General features: G+C 52.3%; 1 protein-coding gene across 1 annotated transcript in view; it reads right to left on the bottom strand.

Annotated features, from left to right (window-relative positions):
- Positions 1-4,122: 4,122 nt before the first annotated feature.
- Positions 4,123-27,273, bottom strand: part of ZC3H4 (zinc finger CCCH-type containing 4) — a 38,807-nt gene continuing 15,656 nt past the window's right edge. The window contains exons 4-15 of the mRNA XM_072966791.1: positions 27,081-27,191; positions 25,054-25,276; positions 23,721-23,875; positions 23,037-23,133; positions 22,791-22,930; positions 22,086-22,193; positions 20,439-20,550; positions 19,533-19,642; positions 12,870-13,234; positions 12,336-12,676; positions 9,213-9,464; positions 4,123-8,022 (exon numbers count right to left, since the gene is read on the bottom strand). Coding sequence (XP_072822892.1) covers positions 6,515-8,022; positions 9,213-9,464; positions 12,336-12,676; positions 12,870-13,234; positions 19,533-19,642; positions 20,439-20,550; positions 22,086-22,193; positions 22,791-22,930; positions 23,037-23,133; positions 23,721-23,875; positions 25,054-25,276; positions 27,081-27,191 — 3,522 coding nt within the window. The 3' untranslated portion in view covers positions 4,123-6,514. The remainder of the gene's footprint in view (positions 8,023-9,212; positions 9,465-12,335; positions 12,677-12,869; positions 13,235-19,532; positions 19,643-20,438; positions 20,551-22,085; positions 22,194-22,790; positions 22,931-23,036; positions 23,134-23,720; positions 23,876-25,053; positions 25,277-27,080; positions 27,192-27,273) is intronic.

Below are 27,273 nucleotides of genomic sequence, written 5' to 3'. Positions count from 1 at the left end.
CCGGGGGACAGCACAGAGATAGTGTGAGTCTAGCCAGCTGTGAAGTCAGAGGAAACAGCCCACAGACAAGAAGGTCCTCTGTTTTTTACATCATCTGCAAGTATCAGGGCCCTGAAGACCTCAGATCATCGCTAGAAAGAGTCACCGAATTCAAAGCCGTTACCCTCATGGCTGTGGTTTATTACAGGGACAAGAAACAGATGAAGATATCAGTTCCCATCCCAGCCCGACAATTCTAGAGCTCAGGTGTCTGAAATCAAGGCATCAGCAGGCTTCAGGGGAGAATGATCTTCCAAACTATAAGAAAACTAATTTGCATTGTTTTTAAGCCGCTAAGTTTGTGGTAATTTGTTACAGTACCGACAGGAAACAAATACCAGTTACCAAGCCTGACAATGAGTACAGGTGCCAGGAGGTGGGAGGTCTTGGGAGGAAAGTAAATGGTATGATTTGTAATTGTAAGCATTTTAACAAGTGGGAAGTCCAGAGCTCTAGCTAGGGTTTAGAGCCGCACTGCCCAAGGTGACAGCCATGGAACACATGTGGCTTGTCACATTTAAATTTCATTAATCAAAAATTAAAATTCTGTGCTTCAGTTGCACTGGCCACATGTCAACGCCCAGTGGCCACGTGTGCCTCGTGGCTGCCATATTTGATAGCACCGAGAGAGAACATTTTCATCATTGTGGAACATTCTAGTGGGCAGTGCTGCTTGAGACAATAAGACACAGAGAACGAGGTGTTGTGGTATTTAAAGTTAGAGGAGCAGCCTGGAAGTAAGGGAGGGAAGTTGACAGGAAATGCCTAAAGCTGACATATTTTGAGAGAAACAGAGAAACTGCCAGAAGAAATAGGAGTATGTAAAAGCTTTTGCTTTCAAGTGGGCTTCTGGGGTTATAATGAGATGGACAGGGTGGGTCCTGTGGACTGAACTGTACCCTCCCAAAATCCGTATGTTGAAGCCCTAACCCTCTCCCAGCTTCCAAAAGGTTTCATTGCTAGGTGAGAAATACCCTGTTAGCAACAATTGTGGCACACGCATTTAAGGACAGATTTCAAATGTCCTACAGAATCATCAGTCTTTTCTGCCCGCATCCCCAGAACCAGCTGAAAGAGTAGCATAGGGGGTTGAATGGTGGTCCCCAAAATACATGTTCAAATCCTAACCTCCCTGAACCTGTGCATATGGCCTTATTTGGAAAAGGATCTTTTCGGATGTAATCCTTAATAATGGATTTCCTTTTGGGATAAAGAAAGTATTTTGGAACCAGAGATGGTTGCACAACATTGTGAACGTACAGAGTGCTACTGAATTGTTCTTTTTAAAATGGTTAATTTTATGTTACGTGGACTTCCCCTACTTATTTTGAAATGCATCCAAATAGCTGATGGATGGGTGGATGGAAGGATGGACATATGGCTAAAAGTATGATGAAGCAAATAGTCATCGTTCTGACCTACAGAATCTAGGTGGTGGGGCCGGGCAGGTACCTGAGCAACACTTGGCATTCGTTGCCTATGTCCCAGTCAAAGGCTCTTAACATCGCTCCTGGCCCCACTCACCAGCCGGTGCCTGATGGCCACTTTGTCCTGTCTCAGCCTCCATTCTTCCTCCATCAGTGAGGCTCCTCAGGGCTCTACCTGCTTCCTGAGTGATGCCGTCTGTTCCCACAGCTTTGATGACCAACTCTGTGGAGGAGCCTCTCACAGCCTGCAGCCCAGAGCTCCAGGTCCAAAGCTGCACTTAGGTCCTTCCCAGACCACCTCCTCCTCCCATGTGCCATCTCAGCAGGGGAACTGCCCTCCCCCAGGCTGTCTCAGACATCCCGTCCTGACTCTCACCTCTGTCACCCTGCACATCTGCCCCCGTTACAACTCCGATCTGCTCTACTCCCTAAGTCTCAAATCCATCTGATGCCCCGCACCCCTGACCTTCTCGCTTTGTCATCCCACCTGGTTCCTCCCCACCCTCTCATCTTCCATCTCACCTTGGCCAATCCATCTCCTACACCTCTGCCAGATGGAAGGTTCCGGACTCCAATCATCACTTGAATACAAGCTCTTCCCTGTCCAAATCTGTAAGACAGCCTTCAAGGCTCTCCAGGACCCGCCAACCTCCCAAGCCCCAGATGCCATCTCGTCTCCTTGCTGACCTCACCCCAGCTAGTGGGTCATCCCTGCTGGAGCCCAGTGCTGACCGACCACAGGATCGGGGGCAGGGCAGGTGCATGCCCCAAACACATGAAATGACGGCTGCACCGCTGTTGTGGCTTCCAACTCCTGCACCTTCCTCCCCCTGGACGAGTCCCACGGGTGTCTGCACATTCACCTTCCCAGCAGGCATGTGCTCAGTTGTCCCCAGGATGCGAGATCTTTGATTAGTCTAAGAATTAGACATTAGATCTCCATTCCTCTCCTGCGGTGGACCAGCATAGGGAGGGGCACCGAATCTAATCCTGCCAACAAGACCTGAAAGTCTGAGGGACTTCTGGGGAGCATTTCCTTGCTCATAGATACACAGGAAGTTCCTTTTCTGATTCTGCACTGGGCTGGGTAAGGAGGTGAAGGCTGGAAGACACTCAAGCCATTGTGCAATTACCAGGGGTGCTGTGGCCCCAGACCGGAACTGTGGAAAGACGGGCTGAACCTGAGTGAATTTGAAGTTCACTCTTTTATCAACCCTGGAACTGCCCTACCAGCGTTCTTACCTGAGATTATGGACTCCTGACTGTTTAAGGCAGCTGAGTTGGAGTCTTGAGTTACGGGTGAAATTATCCTTACTCAGTCTGGATGAATTAGAACTGGACTGAACCCTGAATTTCTGACACAGAACTAGACTTACCTGCTTAGACAAACAACCAGGGTAAGGGCCATGAGAATCCTTCTCTGAGAAAGGCTTAAGACCCCAAAGGGCAGAATGGCCCCCCAAAGATGTCCACGTTTTCCCAGAACCTGTGAATATGTAGTTCACGTGGCAAAAGGGACTCTGCTGATGTGAAAGATCTTGAGATGGAGAGAAGATCCTGGATTACCCCATCTAATCACGAGTCTTTAAAAGCAGAGATCCTTTCCCAGCTGTGGTCAGGGAGAGAAGAGACAATGGAAGAAGGGCCAGACTCGTGATGTTGCAGGTTTTGAAGTCAGAAGAGGTTCATGAGCCAAGGAAGGTGAGTGGCCTCTAGAAGCTGGAAAAAGGCCATAAACAGAATCTCCCTGTTCTCCTAGAAAGTGATGCAGCCCTGGCAACAGTTTGATTTCAGCCCATGTGACTCATGTCCCACCTCTGATTTCCAAATCTGGAAGGTAACAAGTTTGTGTTGTAAACCACTAGGTTTGTGTAATTTATGTTGCAGCCACGGAAAATGAACAGAGGCCCATTGAAACACAGAAACTAAATTAAGTCCAAAGAAGACATGGTGACTCTCCAGGCAAGTCCTGCACCCTTCACACCCTGGCCGACCGTGGCTTCCTTGGAGAAGATCCCTGGTTAACAAGTGGGTACTGTCTGAGTCCGTCTGGGCTGCTATAACAAAATATCACGTTCTGGAGGCTGAAGTCCAAGATTAAGTGCCCGCAGACTCCGTGTCTGGTGATGAGATTCTTCCTGGTTCCTAGCTGGCTGTCTTCTTGTCACGCCTCCACACGGTGGAAGAGGCGAGGCTCCTCTGTGGAGTCTCCTGTATGAGGGCACTAATCTCACTCACAAGGGCTCCATCCTCCTGACCTCCCACAGGCCCCACCTCCAAGTGCTGTCACATTGGATGAACAGGTTTCAACATACACATTTTGAGAGAACACAAACACTCATTCTATAGCAGCTAGGGTTCATGTTTCTCCTCACCCCTAGAAGCTATCCCAGTTGTCCTGAGCTCATCACTGGCCTCTCCTGTGACTTGTGTGGGTCACAGTCTCTGAGTACTAAGGCTGACACAGGGCCAGAGCTCAAGAACTGTGGGACGCAGTCGTCAACTGCTAGGGAAAGCAGAGGCATGTCATCATGCACGTCACCCTGGGACTGGGCACCATGAGAACAAATCCTGGTTTCAAGTTTGCATTCCCCCCTATTTCTGGGGCAAGGGATGGTGGGGGTGGTTTGGAGAGATGAGACCCACAGGCTTTTTAAAATAACTGCATCCTTTAATGGCAGTAATACAATTATTGGATTAAGAGACCACAGGAGAAAGGGCAGGTGATGTTTCTGGAAGACAGATATGGAGTACAAAAAGGGGGTGGAATAGAGTCATGCGACGATCATTGTAAAAATACAGTACATTATATACATATTTGCACCATCAACTTTCAACTCTGAAACAGTATTTACACTTTTGTTACAATCCTGGTTAGAGAACAATTTTTTCTTTAAAAGCTCGGCCTGATGGCAAATGAAAATTTCGGGTGAATTCATAGTCCCATGAGGTTCTTAGGCTGAATATTCCAAGAGGAGCGTTCCAGCTTCTATTTCATCCACAGATTTCAGTTTTAAAAAAGCATTTAATTTTGCTTTTACAAAAGAAAATTCTCAAAGGAAGGGGGGGAAAACCCAACCATAGCCACCCTGTGTATTCTTTCTTATTTTACAAACACCAAGGGCTGCAGCCCTCTGCTTCAAGGCCAACACTCGTGGCTGAAGAAAAATCTCACTAATGATTGTTTAAAAACAAAACAAAAGACACAAAGACAAACCAAACCAACCCGATCATGGCACACTGACCTTGTGGGGCTACCTCTCCCACCCTTGCTTCTGGCCCCGAACTTAACACCTATTTCTTTTCGGGGGGGGGGGTTTGGTACAGTAGCCTCATGCATCGCCCACTCCAAGGAGGTGGGAGGGGGAACCCTTTAGCTGGGACACCAGGTTTCCTCATTATCAGCAAGGAAGGGTCAGGGGCCTTAAGTGATGTGGTTGAGGCGGTGGGATGAGGAGACGGGGCAGGAGACCACTGGCAAATACTGATACCCTAGTGGGAAGGGCCCCTGGCAGCAAAGGCCCCACCTGGCTCCCCTCGGGCAAGTCTCCAGGCTGCATCCACAGGGTAGGCCTCCTCTGGGGCTCTGCGGACAGGACTAGACCTCAGCCAGGGTCCTGGGGGATGGGCGGCGGCCCTGGGGCAGGCATCTCTGCTCCCTTTCTGGCTCAGCCGGATGAGGAGAGCGGGATACAGGCTTCGGGTCCCATGTCTCCACTGCAGTGGGGGTCCCCGGTCCCTCTCCTGGAAGGGCCCAGCAGCCCCTACCCTGCCCTGGCCAGTCTCCCACCCTTTCCTCGGGCCCCTTTCCTGGAAGCATCCACAAATCCAATACCACACACGCCTCTGAACCCAAGTACTGGTCAGCTTAGAAGAAAACCAAACACACCAAAACCTCGAGCCCTAAAGATATGGTGCAAAGAGGTGTGAAGAAAGTGGAGAAAGCAGAAACACTCTGCCTAGAACCACCCAGGGCTCCCTGTTAGGAGCCTGCTGCAGTGGCCACGCCACGGATCCTTGAGCTGTCCCCAGAGGGGCCGGGGCCAGCACGCTGGGTGCTCTGGCTTCTGAGGCCCAGGACAGACCCCGACAAGAGGGGAGAAAGGCATGGCCGTGACACGACAGAACACGACAGGACAGGTGCTAATACTGACGGAAAACACGCGGTCTGCAGAGGCTGCCTCCTGGAGGAAGCTCTTCGGGGACGCCGCCCCACACCAGCCCTGCCGCCTCCAGGTCCATCTCTCACCCTGGAGTCTTCTGACGCAGGCTGGAGGGCGTGGGTTTATGGATGAACTCTGGACGGAGGATGGCAGGGAGGGCCATGTGTGAATCCAGACGAGACAGCAGTGGAAAAGGATTTCGTTTCTCCCAGCCCAGGCAGCTTCCGAGGGCTCTTCCTTTCTTGCTTGATACTTTCACTTCCACTGGCCCCTGAAGCGGGTCATCGTGACATGCGCACTGCAGAGGAGATGGGGCTCTAGAAATGCCTGGACCTGCTTCCATGCGGGTCCTGCCCACCATCTTGCCTCTGTCTCTTCTTGCTCATGCGACACAGGGTGAGCAGCATTCATTGCCTTCTCGATGACTGCTGTTCCCTTTGTCCTGGGGGGGTGGGGGAGGTGGAGGAGGAGGGGCCAAGCTTTGCCCAGAAAACCCACCAGACCCCCAGCCACCAGACAGGAGCCCCAGCCGTTAAGGAGTCCCTGAAAATCAGGCCTGGCCAGGCCAGGCGGAGTGCCAGCTGGGGCTGAGGACCAGGGGACTCACAACTGTTCACATGCACAAGTAGGTTTTCTTGGTGGGAGCCCAGGAGCCCCGCAGCACTGACCAGAAGTGAAGATGGTTATATACATTTTATATGATTCAAAGAAAGTACTACTTAAAAAAAAAAAAAAAGAAAAAGAAAAAAGAAAAAAAAAGGAAAAAGAAAAGAAAGAACACCCAGTCCCCCTCCCCCCTCCCCCTAGTCCCCAGCTCTGGTTGCTGCCCTTAAATATTGCCCTGGGAAGGGTGGGGTGCAGGGAGCGCTTGTCTCCGGCTTAACACTACTGGCAAAAGGGGGAGGCAGTGGGGTCAAAGCCTTTAAAAACATCTTTCAGGGACCCAGCGTCTTGCTCACCCTCACGGGCCGGGCTGTTGCCAGCAAACGGGCTTCCAGTGCCCGTCTTGGGCGCCTGTTTCACCGTCCCGAAGAGGGTGGGCACGGGCAGGTTGTGCACGCCGGGCTGGGGCGGGGCGCCCTCTGGTGCTGGGGCGCCTGTGGCGGTGGCAGGGGCTGCAACAGCCTTGGGCCGGGGCCGGTTGTAACTGTTGTATCTGTCTGTGGCTGCAGCCGCGCCCCCATCTGCCCCGGACTTCCCGGATTCAGGCTGTTCCAGGGCGGACTTGCGGACAAACGGGGGCTCCTTGGCCTTGGTGCCGGGGCTCTTGCCGTTGCCCTCGGGGCCCTTGGGCTGGGAGCCCGCATCAGCAGACGGCTCAGCGGCTTTGCCACCTGCGTTGGGAGTCCTAGGGTCGTAGAGGCTGATGCCGCTCAGCACACTGCTCTGCCCGCTCCCGCTGCCCTGGCCCAGGCCACCAGCCGCCAGCACGCGGGGATCATAGGGGGCGGTGGCTGGCGGGGAGGACTCCTCACTGGGGCTGGCGGCTGGAGATGGTGCTTCAGTGGGACCAGGCTTGGCTACCCGGGAGGAGGCAGCGGAGTCTGCTGGTTTCTGCAGCCGAGGGTCGGTGGGCATTTTCCGCACTCGGGGGTCACTGGGCTTGTCACTGGGGCCAGGAGCTGCTGAGGGGCCAGTGGCATTGACAGTCTTGAGGATGCGAGAAAGGAGCTCAAAGTCAGGCAGGTTGGAGCCGGCTGTGCTGGGATCTGTGGAGGGGCCTGGGCGCTGCCGGGGGTTGGGGGGGCCTGAGGCGGCGGCACGATGCAGCCTGGGATCCAAGGCAGGCAGGGACTGCAGGGCTGCAGGAACCGGGGGCACTGCATCCTGCTTGGGGATGGGCAGAGGGATCAGGTCCTCAGGGTTCCAGAGTACAGTGCGTGCGAAGCTCGGCTTGCTCAGTGTCACATCCTTCTTAATGTGGCTGAACTGCTGCAGCTGCAATCGTGGGTCCCGCAGCGGGTGCCCAGGGAGGGGGTCCAGGGGAATGTTCACAGCCTTCTCTCGAAGGGCCCGCTCCCCTTCCTCCTCTTCTGCAGGGGGTTGCCCAGAGCCCTTTGAGCCGCTGGGGCCTGCAGGGTTGGAATGAAGGCTGCCTTCTGGCTTGGGTGCGGGCAGGGAGCGAGCCAGTCGAGGGTCAGAGGGTCCTGTGTCACCTGGGCCTGACCCACTGGAAGCGTCGGCGTGGCGAGTGAGTCTGGGGTCCCGGCTGAGGCGGGGGTCAGCCAGCCGGCCTCCCTTCTGGAGGCGGGGGTCCCCCAGCCCACTGCTGCTCAGCTCCCCAACAGAAGCCTGGGGTCGGCTAGATGTCTGCTGTCTCAGGGTCTTCAAGATGGACGTGACGCTGCTCCCACCCTCATCCTCATCACTTGAGTACCAGTTTCCAGTGTCACCTGAGAAAAAGCACAAAGGAACACAGAGGGTGAGTGGCCACCACGTCCACCATCAGCCCCTTCTGGACCCCAAGGCAGCCTGCTCTTCCACCTCTTACATCTCAGAACCTCAGTTTCTCCTCTTTTAAGACACCTCTTCCCATCACGGGATGCAATGGAGAGCCAGGGAGCTCAGGCACCAAGCCTGGCAGGTCACTGCCTAATGTTTATGGACCTTTCCCTGCGTGCCGGCACCGTTCTAAGTGCTTTGTCTTATTTAATTGTCACAACCACCCAGGATATAGTGTTATTATCGTGCCCGTTTGACAGATGAGAAAACAGGCAAGGACAGTCATGAGATCGGAGGCAGAGCCAGGACTGAGGTCAGACTCCGGGCCCAGGGCCCTGCCGTTGCCACCTCCTCACCTCCTGGGCAGGTCCAGCCCCCACCATGGCTGGCCCAGCTCCGAGTGCCTTAGAGCAGCTACCACTGACTCAGCTCTCACTGCACTTGAGGCTCACAGACACTTGCCTCCCAGGCCCCTTGAAACGTTACCACGTCCCAGGGAATGGCAGTCACCAGTTGACAAGAGGCGGGGCCAGACTCTGGCCCCCGTTCAACCTTCTGGGCAGGTGCAACCGGAGCCACTAAGGGAGGGGCTGTCCCCTATTCTCACTGTCCCTCTTGCTCCTGGGCTCCTGTCAGGGCCACTCATGGCCTCTGACTTCAGGTTCCAGACTCCACTTGTGCACCCCATTTCACCCATTTCACCACCAGGCCCACTGCACAGCGCCCTGAGACTCAGCAGCTGTGACTGTGACCATTGCTGGTTTACATCAACAACTAGTTCTCATCTGCTGGCCTCCCGAGAAAGTGGTCTGGGGGAAGGGGGGCTGAGTCTCCTTTGTCAGGGTACAGGGGGTAAATCCTGTTGTCTGCTGCCTCCTCCAGGGACCAGCCCATCTCTCTCCTCAATGGGATCAGGGTCTCTCCCGACCCCCATGACACAGAAGGGTAGCCCCGACTTCTAATTTTCTCAGGGACATGCAGCAGCCACAGCAGCTTCACAGCCCTGGGCAGGGGTCCTCTCTGGCCACAGGTTCCTTTCTGACACAAAACCCAACCTAGGCATTCCCCACCTCCCCGGCACAGCGGCCCGGGGGGGCCTGTGCCCATCAGGGAAAGCCCCTGCCCCGGGGAGGACACGTGCCTTCCTCATTCTCCCGGTCCTGCTTGCTGCTCTCAGCCAGCCTCCTCGCTCTCTCCTCCTCCTCCTGCTGCTTCTGCTGGATCCTCAGGTACAGGGCCCTCTGGGCCGAGGGCAGGAAGTCGGGGACACCGGCGCCCGGCTTCGGCCGGCCTGGGGGCCCTCCCTCAGAGAAGCTGTCAGGCTCCAGAGGGTGCTCGGGGAAGAGGTGCTCCCCAGGCTCCCCCGGCAGCTCTTCGTAGTGCCCGTAGTCCTCTGTGGCAGGGAAGAACCGAGGGTTCATGTCGGGAAGGGCCTCATGGCGCCAACTCCGACCCACCCGTGCCCTTCTCTGGAAGACCACCCCCTGATGGCGATGGGTGACAATGTGTAGCCCATCCCTTCCTACCCTCCCAGGAGGGGCCCCATGAACAGCTCAACAGCCGGGGACGAAGCAGCCAACGGAGGTTCCCACCTAGGGTGCAGCCACCAAGAATGAGGTTCAGTGAGGTTTAGTGACATGGGCAAATGCTCATGAAGTGAAAACAGGACGGCACGTTGAACAGATGTTTATAAAATACAAAGAAAAGGCTTTGAAAAGACAGACGGAAAACAGTCTCTCTGAAAATGAGATCGGGAGGAAGGAGCTGAGGGGCCTTTTGCCTTTTACTCCACGTTTCTCATGTTTAATTTTTGATGAGCATTACTTCTATGGTTTCTCTGTATAATAAAGAAAAACACTATCTCACAATGATCTCATAATATGGCTTCAACCATGGTAAACAAAGACTAGCAGAGAAGAAAATACACCAAAATGTTGCTATGGCTACACGTCAACCCAGAGGCTCATGGGTGACTCCTTCTCCTCCTTCCTTTATGGCTTCCGGAACGCCAGCACTGTTCACCTCCGTTGACAAGCATGCTGTTGCATTTAAGGGGACGGGGTAGGGGGAGTTTCTCCCACACAGCATTTAGGAAGCACAAGGCTGAAGGGTTTGCCTTCACTATCCAAGAACGGGCAGGCACGCAGCACTAGTTACCTCCCTCCACAAACTCTACCCAAGGAGCGGAGTAATAATAGCACAGGCAGATCTGACACAACGCACCTGGATAGAGTGAGTGAGTGAGAGCGTGCGTGCGTGTGTGTGTGTGTGCGACAAAGTCCAGGTAGCACTGCCCCACAGAATGTTCTGGAATGATGAAAATTTCCATATCTGTACCATGCAATGCGGCCCCGCTGAGCATGTGAAATGGGGCTAGAACTACTAAGAAAGTGAATCTGTAATTCAAACTAAACTTTCAAGATTAAAATGATTAAATCTGCAAATACCTCGTATACAAAAGCATGTAAAACAAAGTGAAAGGTCACTTTCTTCTGGCCCCTGAACTTCATAACATGTGAACCTGATGAGCGAGCCTGCTCTGTGCCACACCTTGGCTTAGAGCAGACACTCCATCAACAGTCCCACCCAGTTCCCCCTGCAAAGAGCATATCCTCAAGAGTGAATCACTTGCTGGTTTTGCAGCTGTGAATATACTAAAAACAACTGAACGATACTAAAAGGGTAGATTTCACGGTATGGGTATTACAGCAAATTACTCCAGAGAAACCAGCTTGACAGACTTAGTTTTCTTCCCCATCCAGACCTTTCCCATGCACATTTTACAAACGTCTGAAGGAGGAGGAGTCCACGGGAACCACAGCACCCCTTAAGTCGCTTGCTTTTCTCACTTGAGAACACATCCCTCCCCTGGCTCCTTGCCCCAAACATCTGCTCTCATGCCTTTGATCACAGCCAAAGACCCTCACACTGACATCCAGCCTGGCCAGCTCCCTGACGCCCCTCAGCATCTCCGCTCGGCTGTCAATCAGGAACCTCATACTTAATATGGCCAAGGCAGAAGTGCTGCCCCACCCCAATGTGGCTCTCTCCAGCAGGACACCGGCACCAGGGATGGCATGAGCACCCACCGAGCGACCCCGCCCCACAGCCAACACCCCCATCTGCCCTGCCGCCTTGTCACGCTGGCCCTACAGCGCATCTCTGAACCTAGCCCTGCTGTTCCTGGGTGCCACCCACTTCACCTCTGCCCAGGTCAGCTCAACGGCAGCCCACAAGCCCCCCCAATTCCGCTCCAGCCCCACTGGCCTCCAGTGCCCTTGTGTCCCTCTGCTTATCCCCATCGTCCTTCCACTGAGGCCACAGAGCCCCATGCGCTGGGACTCCTATCTTTGTCCTCCTCTTCCAAGACACATGGACACCTTTACTCCTCTCACACAAGAGACTGGCTGGGGCCTCCGCACCTGCTATAGCTGCTGCCTGAGCCGCGCCCACACCTCCTTTCTCCCCTTCACATCTGACTGGAGTTCGCATCTCAGACAGGCCTCTGCAGACCGGGACACACCAGATCACAGCCTGCCTCCATCCCGTCACCCTCTCCCCGCTGCCCCACTTTACTTCTAGCAATGCTCAATGATGAAACGAACTGAGTTGCTGATTTACACATTTCCTGTCTGCATCTCTCCACTAAAATGCAGTGAAGGCAAGGATGACGTACTTTGCTGGTTCTGCCCACGTCCCAAAAGCACGCCTGGTCCCTGGCAGCCATGAGCATACACTCACCCTCCTGCAGGCTGCACGTCACCTCCTACTGATGCAGCATCATCACCCAATCGGGTGATGGACATTTAGGCTACCAACACGTGCTCTCATTTTAGTAAAAAAGGAAAGGAAAGGAGGAAGGAAGATGGTCAGTTGTTTGGACAGAACAAGCAGAGCTGCAAGGCAGCTGCAAGCCAAGGACCACCTGGAAGGAGACCACTCTGGTCGACGGCACCTCAGCTTGCAGTTCAACACCACTATGCACTGCCCTCCAACTTCCTACGCTCCCATCCCAGGCAAACTGAGCAAAATGCGTAAGGAAGGAAGTTAAGTTATAGTGATGATCATCATAATACTCCTTTTAGACTCAACAGGGTAGTGAATCCCACATCACTGAAAACGTTCAACCACTCACGGGACAGAGATGGAGTTGGATTCATGTTTTCAAAGACTCAGACCAAGGAAGAAAAAGCAGATCTTCCTAACTACACTCCATGTGCAAACCCCAGCAGCCCCAACTGGCCCCCACTTTAGCCCTGCATACCTGCATCCCCAATGAGTCCTGGCTCCATTTCCATGCCCTCTTGTTGCTGGTAAAAGTTTTCATAGAAGTTCTGGGCTGGTGGGATGGGAGGCATCATTCCAGAATGTGGGGAGTCTCCAGGACCATAGGGCATCATTGGGGGGCCTCCAGGTCCCATGGGCGGGCCAGGGTTCATGCCAGGGCCCATCGGCATGTCGGGGTGCATGTCGGGGTGCATGTCTGGATGCATGTCAGGATGCATATCAGGGTGCATGTCCGGATGCATTGGGCCCATCGGCCCTGGGGGTCCCATGTTGGGCCCGGGGCCCATTGGCCCTGGGGGTCCTCCGGGTCCAGGGAACCTAGAAGAGGAGAAAATAGTGCCTGTGAGAGGGGCTGCGGAGGAAGGATGGTAGCCACACCCTGGAGGAGACACAGAGGGCTCCAGACCAGGACCCTGGAGCCGTGGACAGAGGCAGGACGCTGGCCCGGCCAGGCTTAGTGACAGGCCCCTGGCACAGAGGAGACCAGCTGAGCCCAGAACAGCCCCCTCACCTCACACCCAGCTTCTCAGCCAGCTGTCCCGTGGGTCGCACCACGATCTCAAACAAGGAGGGGATCTTCTTGTTATACATGTCCTGCTGCTGCTGCAGCTGCTGTGGGGACAGCGGCTCGTGCACCGGCATGGGCATCTGCGGGGGCCCGGGGGGTGGAGGAGGGGGTGGGGGTGGGGGCGGGGGGCCACCCTGCATGGGCCTGCCATTTGGAGAGGTTGGGGCTGGGGGGCCGGGGGGCCGGGGCGGAGTGGGCAGGAGGCCCACACCGGGGGGAGGTTTGGGCAGGGGGTTGATGCCCTGCTTCTTCAGTTCCTCGACTTCCTTCTCATCCTCAGCGCCCGCTTCCGCGTCATCCGCCAACATCTGTGGGAGAGAAGGACAGAACAGTGGGAGTCAGGACAGGAGAACAGTCGGGTTGGAAGGCACTTCTCCAGGGCTGAGAGCCAAATTTTCTGAGGAAAGCTTTTGACGACCCTGAGGCCCTTAACGGGACGAGGCCCATGACCACAAAGCCTCTTTGGTACAAAAATCATCGTCCCACACCACTGTTGCAGCCACCAGCTGACGGGAGCCATTCTATTTTGCAGCAAAATACATGTAACGTACTATGTACTATTTTGCCATTTTCAAGCATACAATTCAACAACGTTAAATACATTCAGGATGGTGTACAACCACCAACTCTATCTAGTTCTAGAACTTTACCATCACCCCAAAAGAAGACTCCATACCCATTAAGCAGTCACTCCCCATTCCTCCCTCCTCCCAGACCCAGCAAGCACTAATCTACTTTTTGTCTCTATAGATTTGCCTATTCTGAACAGTTCATACAAATGAAACCCTACAATATACGGCTTTTTGTGACTGGCTTCTTTCACTCAGTGTGATGTTTTCAAGGTTGATCCGTGTCGTAGCTGTGTCATCTATTTTATCTATCTCAGGGCTGACTAATAGCCCTCATTCTGCTTGGATTTTAAGGGTTTCTCACTGCACTTGCAATTAAACCCCAATCGCTTACGAGAACCCACAGGGCCTGGGAGCAGGGCTGGGTGCCTGGGGAGGATCTCACAGCACCCTGGAGGCTTCAATTCCTTCTGTCCACTGTGCCTGGACTCCTCCACCCCAAGCACCCAGCCCTGTTTCAGTTCTGCAGACAGCTCAAGTCCTTCCCCTGCAGGGCCCTGGCTTGGCCATCTGCTTTTCCCTCCGTTCCCAACTGTATGGGTCTGCGTCCCCCAACTGTTGGGTTCTCTCATTAAAGGTCAACTCAGAGTAACTCTCCTGGTCTCCTGTACTCACTACTGGAACACTATCAGCTCTGTTGAAAGCACAAGCTTTGTAAAAGCTTTTTATTTTGTTTATTCCTGGCCCAATGACTACCAACTCCCTGAGGGCAGGACTGTTTCGTGCCCAGAGGCACCTCCAGGGCCTATCACAGGACCTGATACAGGGTAGATGGACAATTTCAAAGTCTGGATTCAAGCAGAACGTGTCACCGATTAGGATCCTGTGCAGAAGTTTACAAGGCAGGCCTTTGGCTGGTGCTGGGAACCTGGATTTCAGGACGGTTCCCATCATTCCCTGACTGATTAACCTGGGTGCTCAGTCTCTAACGCATGTCCACGGTGGACAACATTCCATACGTGCTGTCACAGCCTGAGAAGTTAAGCAATGTCCCGTGTGACACCATGGGGTGAGGACTCTTGGAAGCTGGCATCTTCTTTCTTCGGCTTTCACCCCTATGCCTCTCTCCTTGCTTGCTCTGCTTTGTGTCTTTTCACTGGAGTAAAACCTTGGCCACGAGTAGGACTATGTGCTTGGCCCTGGGAGTCTCCCCAGCAAATCGTGCATCCTGGGCCTGGGTTGTCTTAGGGACCTCAGCACAGATGCCCTAGTGGATCCTAAATGCAGCTCTGAGATGCCTCGCCCCCGGCATCTGGGCCTCAGCAGTGCTCAAGACAACGCTTCCTGCTCCTCCACCCAGGGAGGATGGGGGTGTGGGTGGCAGAGGCCAGCTCTCCGGCAGCTGTCAGGCAATTCTCGACTTTTTTCTCTCCATACCATCGGCAACAGTATATGGACCCAGGGACAGCAAGGTCCAAAAAGAATCTGGTTTTGAGACGGACGGAAAACTTGGAAGACTGATCAGTGGAAAACACTTGTCCCTCAGAGCCCTGCTACTCATGGTGTGGTCTTGTTGGGGACCAGCAGCCCAGGGGGCCCACTGAGCCAGGACCACATTTTCACGTGTCCACTGCAGCACGGGAAACACCGCCCAGGACTAGCTGTGCTGGGGAGAGCCCAGCAGCTCGTGTGTCCTTTAGCACTGCTCTCAGTGGGACTGCGGCCCGGTCACAGCCATGGAGGCAGCCCTGACTGCTTCACAGCCCCGCATTCCACTCGCTTCCCTGACAGCCAGCTGGCCCCTTCTGGTTCCACAGCCATTGCTCGCACTGTCCCCTGCCCAGCCCATGCCTCCCTCACCTGCCATTCACCTGGGGGCCAGCACAGTGTCACCTCCTCACCAAGCCTCCCTGAGGGTCAGCCTGTTCAAGGGCCTCTGGGCTCCCTGCACATTCCCTCCACTGCCCCAAGCCCATGGGTTATCAGTATCTAGCTGCTGACTGGATCCTACCTCATCACTGCATCCCCAGTACCCGAGATAGTGCCTGCCACAAACTAGGTAGGACCACACAGCTGTTAAGTAAATGAGCGAGGAAAACAACGGCATCTCCCTCTGTATTCCCTGGACTTTAGAGGATGGGAGGGCGGGGCTGGCGGCACAGGGGTATGAAAGAGTTAAGGCTCTGACTGGACGACGTGACTACTTGTGTTCCCCTCCAGCTGTCAACCTGCACAGCGCCTCCCTGCTCCCCGGCCTGGGGACCTGCCCACCCCTAACCTTCAGTTCCTGCTGGCTCTGGGCTGGGGCTCCCACACAACCTCCCTGGCCAGAGCTACACGACAGATACCACTTTCATCTGGCCACACCTCACTCCATGCACCTTCTGCTCCTCCACAGGCCACCAGCTGGGTTCTGTGAATGATGGACCCTCCACCTCCTCACTTTCCAGCCAGGATCAGGGTGTATCCCCAACTCCTCCTCTCTCATCCCCACACCCAAACACTGGCCTGCAGCCTCAGCCCAGCCCTTTTGAGTGGCTCACCGGCCCTCCTCGGCCCCGCCCTCTGACTCTGACCAGAATCCTGCCTCTGCCTGCTGTCTGGTCTCCCCATCTCTGCACACAGAGCCACCTCTAGTCACGGAAGTAGCCCAGCCCCAGCACTGTGAGATCCTTTCAATGACAACTCAATGCCCTCAGGTTCAGGAAAAACCTAACAAGGTTATATACCTCATTACCTCATTAAACAGAAACACACTTGACCATAACTTCCTCGGCCCCTGGAGGGCGCCACACTCCCCCCGACCCATTTCAGGACTGGTGGCACCACTCGGTGGGCAGCAGCTCCCAGCACTGAGCTGTGAGCAAGTGGGGCTTCCACCTCCCATCCTGCCAGGTGGGGGTCTCACCTCTCCTCACCAGCTGAAGGATGCCTCCTCCTGTCCCAGGACAGCCCCTTCAGCCCTCACACAGACCCCGTGAAATCCTGACGAGGACCCCGGCCTGGGATGCAGACCAGCTCCCTGTCCTCATCTGTCTACCCACCACCTGCCCTGCTCCGCCAGTGCTGCCCCAAAGGCCAGGGCTGAATTGTATCAGAGCCTAGGACACCTACGCACAAAACACACCAGGGGAAATGTCGACTCCCCTAGGAAAACTGAACCAAACCATCCCCACGGTCCGTCCACACACATGCCATGGAGGGCCCAGCTATCCCTAGAGCCTCCTGTGCGTCCCTTCCTGGGCCTCCCTGCAGCTGCTGGGCCCCTCACACCATACAACCAGGGCCCTGCTAGGGTCCGACAACCTCCCCTACCAGGATGGATTCTGAATTGATTCAGGGTTTCCAAAAGCCAGAGGTATCCTCTCAAAAGAAAAGGACTGCCACACCTGCAGATACACAAAGATGTGTGGGCCAAGGTTTATCAGGCCAAAGAAATAAGCTCACATTAGTAGGTTAAAAATTCTAAGCTTCTGCCCCAAACTGGAAACAAACCAAATGCTCCTCAAGTGATGACTAGATGAACAATCTTAGATCATCCCTAGGATGGAGTACTACTCAGCACCAAACAGTAATGAACTACCAACACTTGCAACAATGTGGATGAATTGCAAATGCATCATGCTGAATGAAAGCCAGATCAAAAGGCTATATAAACCACACATGTTCAGAGCTGCATACTATGTAAACCTATCTATATGACTTTCTTGAAAAGGCAAACTATGGAGACAGAAAACAGATCAGTGGCTGGAGATGGGACAGGCGCTGACTATATAGAAGGGAGGTTCGGGGGTGATGGAATGAATTTCCTCTATATAGACTGGGAGGTGGTCACATGGTTCTGTTTGTCAAAACTCATAGAGCTAAACAGCAAATTTTAATGGATACAAACTATACCTTGACAAACCTGACTGTATACACACACGCACCCGCGCGCGCGCACCCACACACACACACACACACACACAGCAATAACTGAATGATTTAAGGGTAAAGAACCATAATGTATGCAACTACCTTCAAATGGCTCAAAGAAAAAAAACATGCACATGTATATATACTAAAATGAAAACAAGTGGTAAGGCAAATGGGGCAAAATAATGCTAACAGATGAATCTACATGGATGGACTTCTTTGTATTATTCTTGCTATTCACTCGAACAGTCACTGACAACCCCAAAGGCAGGCACGTCTCAAACCAAGTGGACAGTTGGAAACTGATGTATCTGGACAGACAGAAATGTCACCGAGAAGCAGCAGAATAAAGCTGAAGAAAAGAGAGGAAAAGAGAGCGTCGACACTTTGGGAGAGGGCGGCTAAGGCCCCATCATAAGTGGTACCACAGCTTGGACCCAAGGGCTGCCCTGGGGCCTCAGGCCCCAGGCCTGGTTGACCAAGCTGCAACCCTGTCTAGGAGAGAAGGAAATGGCTGACCCCAAGCCTTTATCAGGGTTAATCTTGTAGAGGCTTATTGTGAGTTTTACTTTCTGATCACCCAAATTATACTCTGGAATGGTTTTTCCAGTTTCAACAACTCATTTTTAACCTGAGACTTGACTTTAGACAAGGGGTGATACTGATGCTTTCAAATGTTTGTGGCCAGAAACTAAAATGTGCCACCTTGATTTGCTTTGGGTTTTATAAAGGCGTCTAGAGCTGTGCTGTCCAACATGGTGGTCACTGGCCATGTGAGGCTACTGAGTGCCTGAAATGTGGCTACAACCAGATTCCCAAGATGCAGGACAAAAAAAGAGGAATATAAAACATTGTAATTTTCTCATCATTTTATTACCTGCTGAAATTGTACTCTGGACATGGACACACTAGGTTAAATAAGATATATTGGTAACTTTATTTTTCATCTATTTCTTTTTTACTTTTTTAAATGTGGCTACTACAAAATTTTAATATACGTGCTGCCAAAGCGAACACTATACTAGGAATGTTTGAGTCGTGGCTCTGAGGTATTCCTATTGGAGAGCACGGGTCTAGAGTGCAAACTGTAAACCTCCAGCAGAGGGCAGTCCTCAGTCAGAGATGGTTTATTTCCTCAAATGAGAAATGAAGTCGCCATTACTTCTCCCACTAGTTCCCCTGTGGGACAACTCACAGACTCTAGATAGCTATGGATTACAAACCCTGTTCCTGGGATAATAGGTCAAAGGGCCTGGCAAAGATAAGAACCTGCTCCACAACTGCTCTCCCAATGAGGGGTGGGCATTCTCCTGCTTTGTTTGTTCGGGGCCTCCCCTCCATCCCTCACGCAGCCCTGGCCGCTGTTTAATCAGTGCAGCCCCAGATGCAGGGATTCCTAAGGCTGGCTGAGGCGCTGATTCTTTCCATTCTCAAAAAACAGTCAAACTCCTCAAACCTTCTGGGAACCAGATGAAGGCAGGAAAAGCTTCACTGGGAAGGACACGTGTTCTCTCACCCATTCAGCCCCCGGATGGATGTCAAAAAACCAAGCACAAGAACCTGAGGGGCCCCAAGGTCCTCAGCCTGTCCTTCAGGGGAATAACAGATAGGAGAATGAGTTTCAAATGCCACCTGGCTGGTGACGTGAGGACGCCCTGATACCTCACTAAAGGAAGTCTCCCCATCCCGAGAGCCTCCAATTTCCCTTTACTTTTCTACCACATAAAAGAATCCTTAAGACTTGGAAAGAAACACTGACCTTTACATCAAAACAGAGCCCATCCCAAGTCTCACCTCCTCTTTGTATACCATGGGCTCTCCCTCAAGGATAGCTAAGAAATCATAAAGCATGTCTAGAGACACACCAGGCAACATTCCTTTCAGGTAGCCGACCCTCAACAAAAACCACCAGGCCAGAGATAAAGATACAAGTGTGACCACCTCAATTCTCCCTGCAGGGAAGAACAGTTTCCACTTCCTCCTGAAAATGGCCCAGCTCCAGATCAATGCAACTGGGAAATCTGGTCCTGCAGAGGCCAGCCAGGCAGGCTGCAGCCCCAAGTCAGTGGAAGCACACCTCCTGGTTCCCACGAGCTACAGCTGGCATTGGCCTGGATGTTACCTTATCCAAGAGCTCTCGCGTCTCCTCAGTCAGAGGGTCGTGGGAGAACATGCAGTCGTCACCGTTGATGCAGTTTCCAGTCGTGTGGTATAACTTACACGGAAAGTCACGTACACAGTAAATTAAGGAAAATGCTTCATCTCATGAAACCCGCCCGAGGACAGAATCCAAGCTCCTTTGTTTTAGAGAGGAGGAAACTGAAGCCCAGAGAGGTGAAGTGACTAGCTCAGGGTTGCACAGCAGACCAGCAGCTGATCCAAGGTGGGACCCCGGTTCACAAGACTCCTGCTTCAGAGTACTTCTAGCCTCACCACGTTGGCCTTCAGGCTGTGTCCTCAGATCCTCACTCAGCAGAAAAAGGGAGTAAGTTCGATGATCTGCCCAAGGTTACTTAGCCATTTGGAAAAGACTCAGAAAGATAACAGGCAAGGGTACAGGCCAGTCTCAAGAGTACATCTGACCCCTGAACAACATGGGGGTTAGGGGCACCAACCCTCTGCACAGCCAACAATCTGAATGTAATTTACAACAGGCCCCCGAACCCTCAGTTCAGCATCTGCAGATCCAACCTACTGCAGATCGTGTAATATTGTAATATTTACTATGGAAAAAAAAATCAGTGTATAAGTGGACCCACGCAGTTCAAACCCACATTATTCAAGGGTCACCTGTATATGTAAAGTGAATATATAGCATGTGTGCCTCAGTTTACTCACCTGCAGGACGGGAACAGCAGACCAGTCACAGGGCAGATGTGAGGGTTAAAAGAGATGGAGGAGCACAGAAAGCTCCTGGCACAGCACCAGCACGCAGAGCAAAAGCATACTGAAGGCCAGCTGTTACTACCAGTACGGAGAAAGGAGTTCTGCACACTCAATCAGATCAGATGTGTGCACCAAAGGATATCATGCATGTAGGGGCAGTTCTCGGCTCTGGCACAAAATCCAGTGATGTAAAACTTGCACAGTTCTCGCTTCTTTGGTAGCTCGATGTCATGGCTAAAATTACAGTGGTCTCCCTGGAAGCAATGAAAAGGTAAGGTGTTTGCAAAAAGTAGTACTGCTCTGTCACAGCTGAAGCACAGAGGGACCAATGACAGAAACAAATTTGTCCGTCCCTCGCCCCCGCCACACACATCTGGAAAGGGCAGGAGGCCCAGGAAAGGCAGGCTCATAAATGCAGCTTCCCACTAATTTTAAACCCTTGCCAAAGTGTGTGCTCCCTTCTCTCGCCCCTGGTCCTGGTCCTCCTGTCTCCAACCTGCTGCCTTTCACTGTTTCCTTCTAATTCTTCCTCCTCTTTCCTCCCCTTCTCTCTCCTCTCTTACCCACTTACTGTTTTTCAGTATTTGCTGCATGACAGCCAGGACCTCGTTTTATCCTTCTTCCTTTCTAACAGAACCCCAATTTTGTCTGTGCCCAGCTAAAAAAATTCAGTTCTGGCCGAAGAGATGTACTCAAAAGTCCCCAGGGAAGACAACACTGCCTTGATTAAGAAAAAAAAAATCCCTTCATTCATTTTTCTTCCTCCTAGTCCTAAGATGTGATACCAGGAGGCACAGCAGCCATTTAGCAACCATAAGGACAAAAACCACATGTCTAATGATAGCAGAATAAAAAGTAGAAAGGAACTTGGGTCCCCCCAGGGTGCTGCTGACCATTGCCCATAGTGTCTCCCCTAGCCCCAGACTCTTTGTTCTAAGAGACAAATGTCTATGTGTTTAAGCCAGTGGTGTTGAGTTTTCCACTATTTGCAGTCAAACTGTACAATCCAAACAAAACAACATCCAGGTGAACTGAAGAGAGAAACTGTTCTATATCCATTCCCCCTTTCTCTTAGGAATGGCTATTCATTTCCCTTTGTTTATATGCATTTCAAGTTTCTATAAATAATATGAATTGCAACAATAATAAGGAATAGTTTATGCATACATATACCTTTGTTTGAAACACAGTATTTTTTCCTAAGACAGATACACAGGTGCAGTATTCCCTGAGCACATGCTTGCCAATATCTGCCTGCTGCCTTTGTATTTGAATAAAAAGCTGGCTTCCTGCACTAACCCTGGATTATGCTTGCTTCCTTCAGAACTCTGTGGTCACTGGCCCATGTGCTGGCATTATGCTCTGCTGTGAAGTTCAAGGTTGGCCTGATTCCCCCCCTCACAGAATTCTATCTGGATGCCCTAATGATTCCTTCTCTCACATTAAAGTTCATAACTTAACCAGGATACGTTGCACCTTTGCATTAGCATCAATCCTACTAAAACATTAGAGGCCATATGGATTGGGCGAAAATTTTGGCCAAAAAAATCCTCCCAAACCAAAAACACCCAAATGTGTCACCAATCTTATTCTGGCTCTTCAGTCACTCAGAGTGAATGACGTCTTCCTGGCTCCCTGGCATCTCTCAATTAATCACTCCAAGCCCATTGGAAAACTGCTCCCAGTGAGTGTGGCCTCTGGAACATTTCAGTGGCCCGTGTGTCCTCTGGGGGGGCGGGGGCGTTGCTGGCCTGCTCCAGGTCTCCTGGGACAGGGACTGGCCCCTTACCCATGTGCATCGCCCTTCCACGAAGTACTTGCAGATGACTTTGCCTTTCTTGTCAGACTGCTGGTGGGGCTTGTCGTGGTCACTCCTCCGGTAGCTTCCACCACCATCCTATTAGGAACACTGAGTGTGAATGTCAAGGGGAGTGAACAGGAAGAGGGAGAGGGGCCTGTGCAGGCCTAGGGGAGATGGGTTCCAAGCCAATGAGAGCAAGAAAGAGGTTGGCTGGCAGGGCTGAGTATTCCCCTGTGTAACAAGAGCGCTGACCGACAAGTTTCAGCCAACACCAGGCTGTGTGGGGTGTAAGCCCCACAGCAGGAGTGTTGGCACTCAGATGAGGAAGGTTCTGGCACTCGGAGCTGTGGGCAGCTGAAGACGGAGCACCACACACCTGTGTAGGAAGGTATGCGGCCTTCCTGTCAAATTCTCTAGGGCTCACTGGATGGCTCACCTAGAACCTTCAGAGCCTCGGGGACCCAGAGAACAGGTGACTGCAGGTGCTACAAAGATGTGGTTTAGAAAACAGAGGGTCTCTCCAGCAGCGCATGCCCCATGAGAGATGATTAGTGCTTATAGCCCTACTGGGAAGGACTGATAGGAGCTGGGGGAAAAGGATCAGCCTCAGAGGACAACTCATTAAAGGAAAAAAAAAAATTCAAGAAGGAGCCTTGATGAAAAACATCAGATCAGAATGAAGCATCAACTCACGCCCACATCATCGTCGTAGAAGTCGTCGTCATCGTTCATCCCGCCCTTGTTCATCCCTCCTCGGCTGCCCCCACGGCCGCGGCCCCGGCCCATGCCTTTCCCTCGACCTCGGGAACCCCGGCCACGGCCTCGACTTAACCCTGCAGAGGAGAGAAACGACGTTAGCCTGCGGCCTCTCCCCAGGACCCAAGCCCAGCAGCTGCCAGCAGGAGCCCCGCTGACTTGACCCTCCTGTTCCCTGCCCACCTCGTCCCCGGCTATCCTTAGACCGGCGGTACTGGTTCAGCTCCTTGGAATAATCGTCATAATCCTCATCTCCCATCGGCTCCTCACTTTCTCCATACTGGAATTCCGGAGGGAAGGAAAGCAAGAGAAGTGTCATTTGGGGAACAACAAAGAATGTTCTTAACTATACACTCCGCCTCTTTCTGCCTTTTTGTGTATTCAGGACAATGTCACACTCAGGGCAGGTAAGCGACCCAGGGACTCACATACATGCCCCCTCCTCACAGGCCCCAGCCTAAGTGTGTCCGAGTCCTCTTCCTTGCTGTCTTCACTCTCAGAACTCCAGCCCCCTGGGCAACTCCCAAGTGGTAGCTATGGAGCAAGAATAAAGAGCAGCATGGAAAGGCCTCGGGCAGGGACAGAACAGTGAGCATGGTAGCTCGTAGCAAGGATGGGAACTAAGTCTCTGAGAGAGCAGTGGGATGAAGGTGTTTTGACAGCTCACCCTTCGGTACTTTTTCAATTTTGAACCATAGGAAGGTATTCTCTATTCCAAATAATAAACAAGCATTTTAAAACATATAAACCTGCCAGCTGATCCTGTCTTTCCACCTCAGTCTTACAGGCCACTCCCAACAGAGCCTTCAGCCCACCAGCCACCCCACCACCACTCCCACCCCATCCCCGAGCCAGAGAAAACCTTACTTCCATCTCCTCCTCGTAGAAGTCCTCTTCATCCTCTGGGTGGTCTCCTCCCACGGAGCCCCTGCCCCTGCCTCGGTTGCCTCTGCCCATGCCTCGGCCCCGAGACCCTCCGCGGCTTCCTCGGCCCCGATAGCCCCTGCCACGGCCTCGGCTGCCTGCACGGTGATTCAGACAGTAAGTGCCTGAGCGAGCAAAACCTACTAGCAAGAGAGAAGTTAATCCACTGTCTGCCCCTAAGGTCAACCATTTCCTATTCCTCCTCCAAGAAGCCCTTCCAGCTACTCTAGGCTGACTAGTTAGTAGTCCCTGGGCTCCTCGATGCGGGTGGCTCAGCACTGCGACACACACCCACTATGGCACTCACTACACCACACGCTGTGGCACCAGCCACACGTGGCTACCGAGCACCTGAAACGTGGCTGACCAAACTCAGAAAGGCTGTGAGTGTGGAGTGCACACTAAGTTTCAAAGACTTAGTTTAAAATAAAAAAAAAAGCAAAAATATAAAATACCACATTTGATTACATGTTGAAATAAGATTCTGAATGTATCAGGATTGATAAAATGTATTGTTAAAATTAATTACATCTGTTTCCTTTTACTTCTTTAATGTGACCACTAGAAAATTTATAATGACATGCTGGCTTGCACTGCATTTCTATTGGACAGTGCCAGTCCAGAATCTCCCTCAGGAGAAGGGCCTATTCAAGGAGGTGTCCAAGAAAAGACCACTGAAAGAGAAAATGAGTGCACAGCCACTCAGACGACAAGCTGGGCCTCCAGCAGGGTTAAAACCGCTGAGCTGGAACATTCTAGAAGCCCTCTAGGGGTGGGAAATATCCCTGGCAGGAGATGGTTCTAAGAGGCCAGGCTGGGGCTCTGGTGCTCCGCCCTCCCCCACCATCCTCCTAACTGCCACAGGTTCAAGGTTCAGAGGTGTGGCGGTCCCGTGAGCTGTAATCACACCTTGTCAGGTGATGGGAGACGGAGAATGGGGGCAGAGGTGACTGAGGGCTGGAGCAGCCAGCTGTCAGTTCCATGCCCCAGATGTGAGAGAGGCTACCAGGAAGTGAGTTTAAAAACAACCATCAGCCGCAGCAGCCTTCTCCTCGCCTCCTACCAGTCTGGCTCCATCCCAACCCCAGCCTCAGCACTGGACCTCTTCTTACCCATCTCCTTCTCCACTTATATTGGCCCTAAATTACTGCCTGCCTCTTCTCCCAGACTTGACGCCCCACAAGCGCAGGGCCAGCCAGATCTTTCTTGTTCTGCACAGCACCCCCAGCCCCTAGCCCGGCTCTGGTGCCCTGGGGAAGAGGCTCCGGGGTCTTACCTCGGCCCCGGCTGCTGCCCTCCTTGGAGCGCCGGTACTGGTTCAGCTCTTTGGTGAAGTCGTCGTAGTCGTCCTTGCCCATGTCCTCCTCCTCGTCGCCCTCGTACTCCCCGTACTGCTCATTCTCGTAGTCTTCATACATGCCGTAGCCTTTGCTGTCCATCTTGGAGTAGGACTTCTTGGGCAGGGGCGTGGTGTGCGACGGGGCGTACTGCTGGTGGGACTGACAGGAGAGAAGGGTGAGCTGGCCCTGGGGCCTAGGGTCCAGACCACCAAGATCCCCACTGTTCCCTGACCTGGCACAGCTCCCTGAGGGTCTCTGCTGTCCCTGCAGTGAGATGCTAGCCCCCAGGGTTCCCACCTGAGTATGATCTGGGCAATGGGCCTATATGTTTTTGTTCTTCAGAAAGGGCCACAGCTCTAAAGAAAACAGAGAAACACAGAGCCCACAATCCCTGAAGAACTAGAGACAGAAAAGAGGGTACTTCCCAGGGATATAGAACAGTCTCATTTGGGGAGGAGGCCTGGTAGGCAAGAGGGGTATCCTTAGCCAGAATTTCCCTGGAGCCTTGGAATTCAGTTAACAATTGCCTGACAAACCACAAAACCACTTTAAATGATGCTTTCCAAAGTGTACTAGTACTCAAGAGATACTGAGTGAAGTTAAGAAATACACACACACACACACACACACACACAGAGAAATGGAAGCTACCACGATGTCCTTCAGTAGGTAAATGGATAAAGAAACTGTGGTACATCCAGATAGTGGTGTATTTAGCGATTACAAGAAATGAGCCGTGGAGCTACGAAAGACATGGAGGAACTGTGAACACACGTTGCTAAGTGAAAGAAGCCAATCTGGGAAAGCTACATACTGTACGAGTCCAACTATATGACATCCTGGAAAGGCAAACTATACAAACAGTAAAAAGACTGGTGGTTTGCTAGGGGCTCGGAGAGGAGTGATGAGTAGGTGAAGCACAGAGCCCTATGAAAGAATCGGAACTACTTTACAGGATAGTATACGGTGAATACTTAATATGCATTGTATTGCAAGATGTTAATAACAGGGGAAACTAGGTGGGGTGGGGAGGGAACTGGACTATCTGCTCAGTTTTCTATAAACCTAAAAGTGCTCTAAAAATAAAGTCTTAATTTTAAAAATCCATTCTCATTATTAAGAGAAAATACAAAACACAGACAGAGATGTACAAGGCTCTTTCAGCAGATCTTAAAATGCCTCCAGACCTAGTTTCCCACCAAAGCTCGTGGTGTTCCCTCCATTCCCTGCCTCCCTCAGGTTTAATGTTTGAATCTACGTCAGCAGATCAACATCAACTCTGATATCTTAGGATAAATCACCTATTATGATGGATGATGCCGAGTCACAGGGTACCTGGGACATCTTTAAGAACAACTAGCTTTAAAAGTATTTTTGATAAAAACTTGAAAAAACTGTGTTGATTTCTTACAGGTTTTGCTGGGGGAAAAAAATAGTATACAAACCAGACAAATAATATAAATTTATGCTCAGACTCAGTGATATAACAGAATAAGTATTTAACTCCTGACCCCACAACATCTGAGATGATTTACTCCCATCATTCTTTCATTCTCTCGCCAATTTTCCACAAAAGGTCATTGCTGAGCAGTGGAGAAGAGTCAGCTGTGACAGGGACAAATAATCGTCTTTTGAGGGACAGGGGACATAATGAGTGCTGCCAAGGCCCAGGGAGAGATGGCATGGAGAAGTCTGAAGAGCATGGCATTTAGAGGTCAGTCCCTGACTGGGTTCAAACCCCAGCTCCTGCACTTCCGAGCTGTGCAACCTGGCTGATGTTTTCTAAGCCTCAGTGTTCTCATCTATAAAATGGGGATAAAAACAATACCTAATCTTGCAGAATTAAGATCCACGTAAAGTGCCAGGCAAAAATGCCAGCACAGAGCAAATGCTCAGGATACACAGGCAGCTTCATTACTGCCGGCTCCTGGCTCCGTGGGGCCCCTGACCTGCAGTTACTCACCGGCGCGTACGGGGGGCTGTACTCTCTGTACTTGCGGTGCCCCTTCTCACTGGGGCTGAAATCCGAGTCATCCGAGAAGTCAGAGAAGTCATCGCTCGAAGAAGCATGGCGCTGCAATGACAGGGGCAGTGGATTTAGAGCCTTGGCTGTACCAGACCAGTGTGGAATGTGCCGGAAGGGCTCTGGACTCTGT

This window comes from Vicugna pacos, chromosome 9 (genome assembly GCF_048564905.1).
Source record: "Vicugna pacos chromosome 9, VicPac4, whole genome shotgun sequence".
In the NCBI taxonomy this organism is placed as follows: domain Eukaryota; kingdom Metazoa; phylum Chordata; class Mammalia; order Artiodactyla; family Camelidae; genus Vicugna; species Vicugna pacos.
The sequence above is the reverse complement of the archived record's forward strand: the minus strand, read 5'-3'. Positions and strand labels throughout refer to the sequence as shown.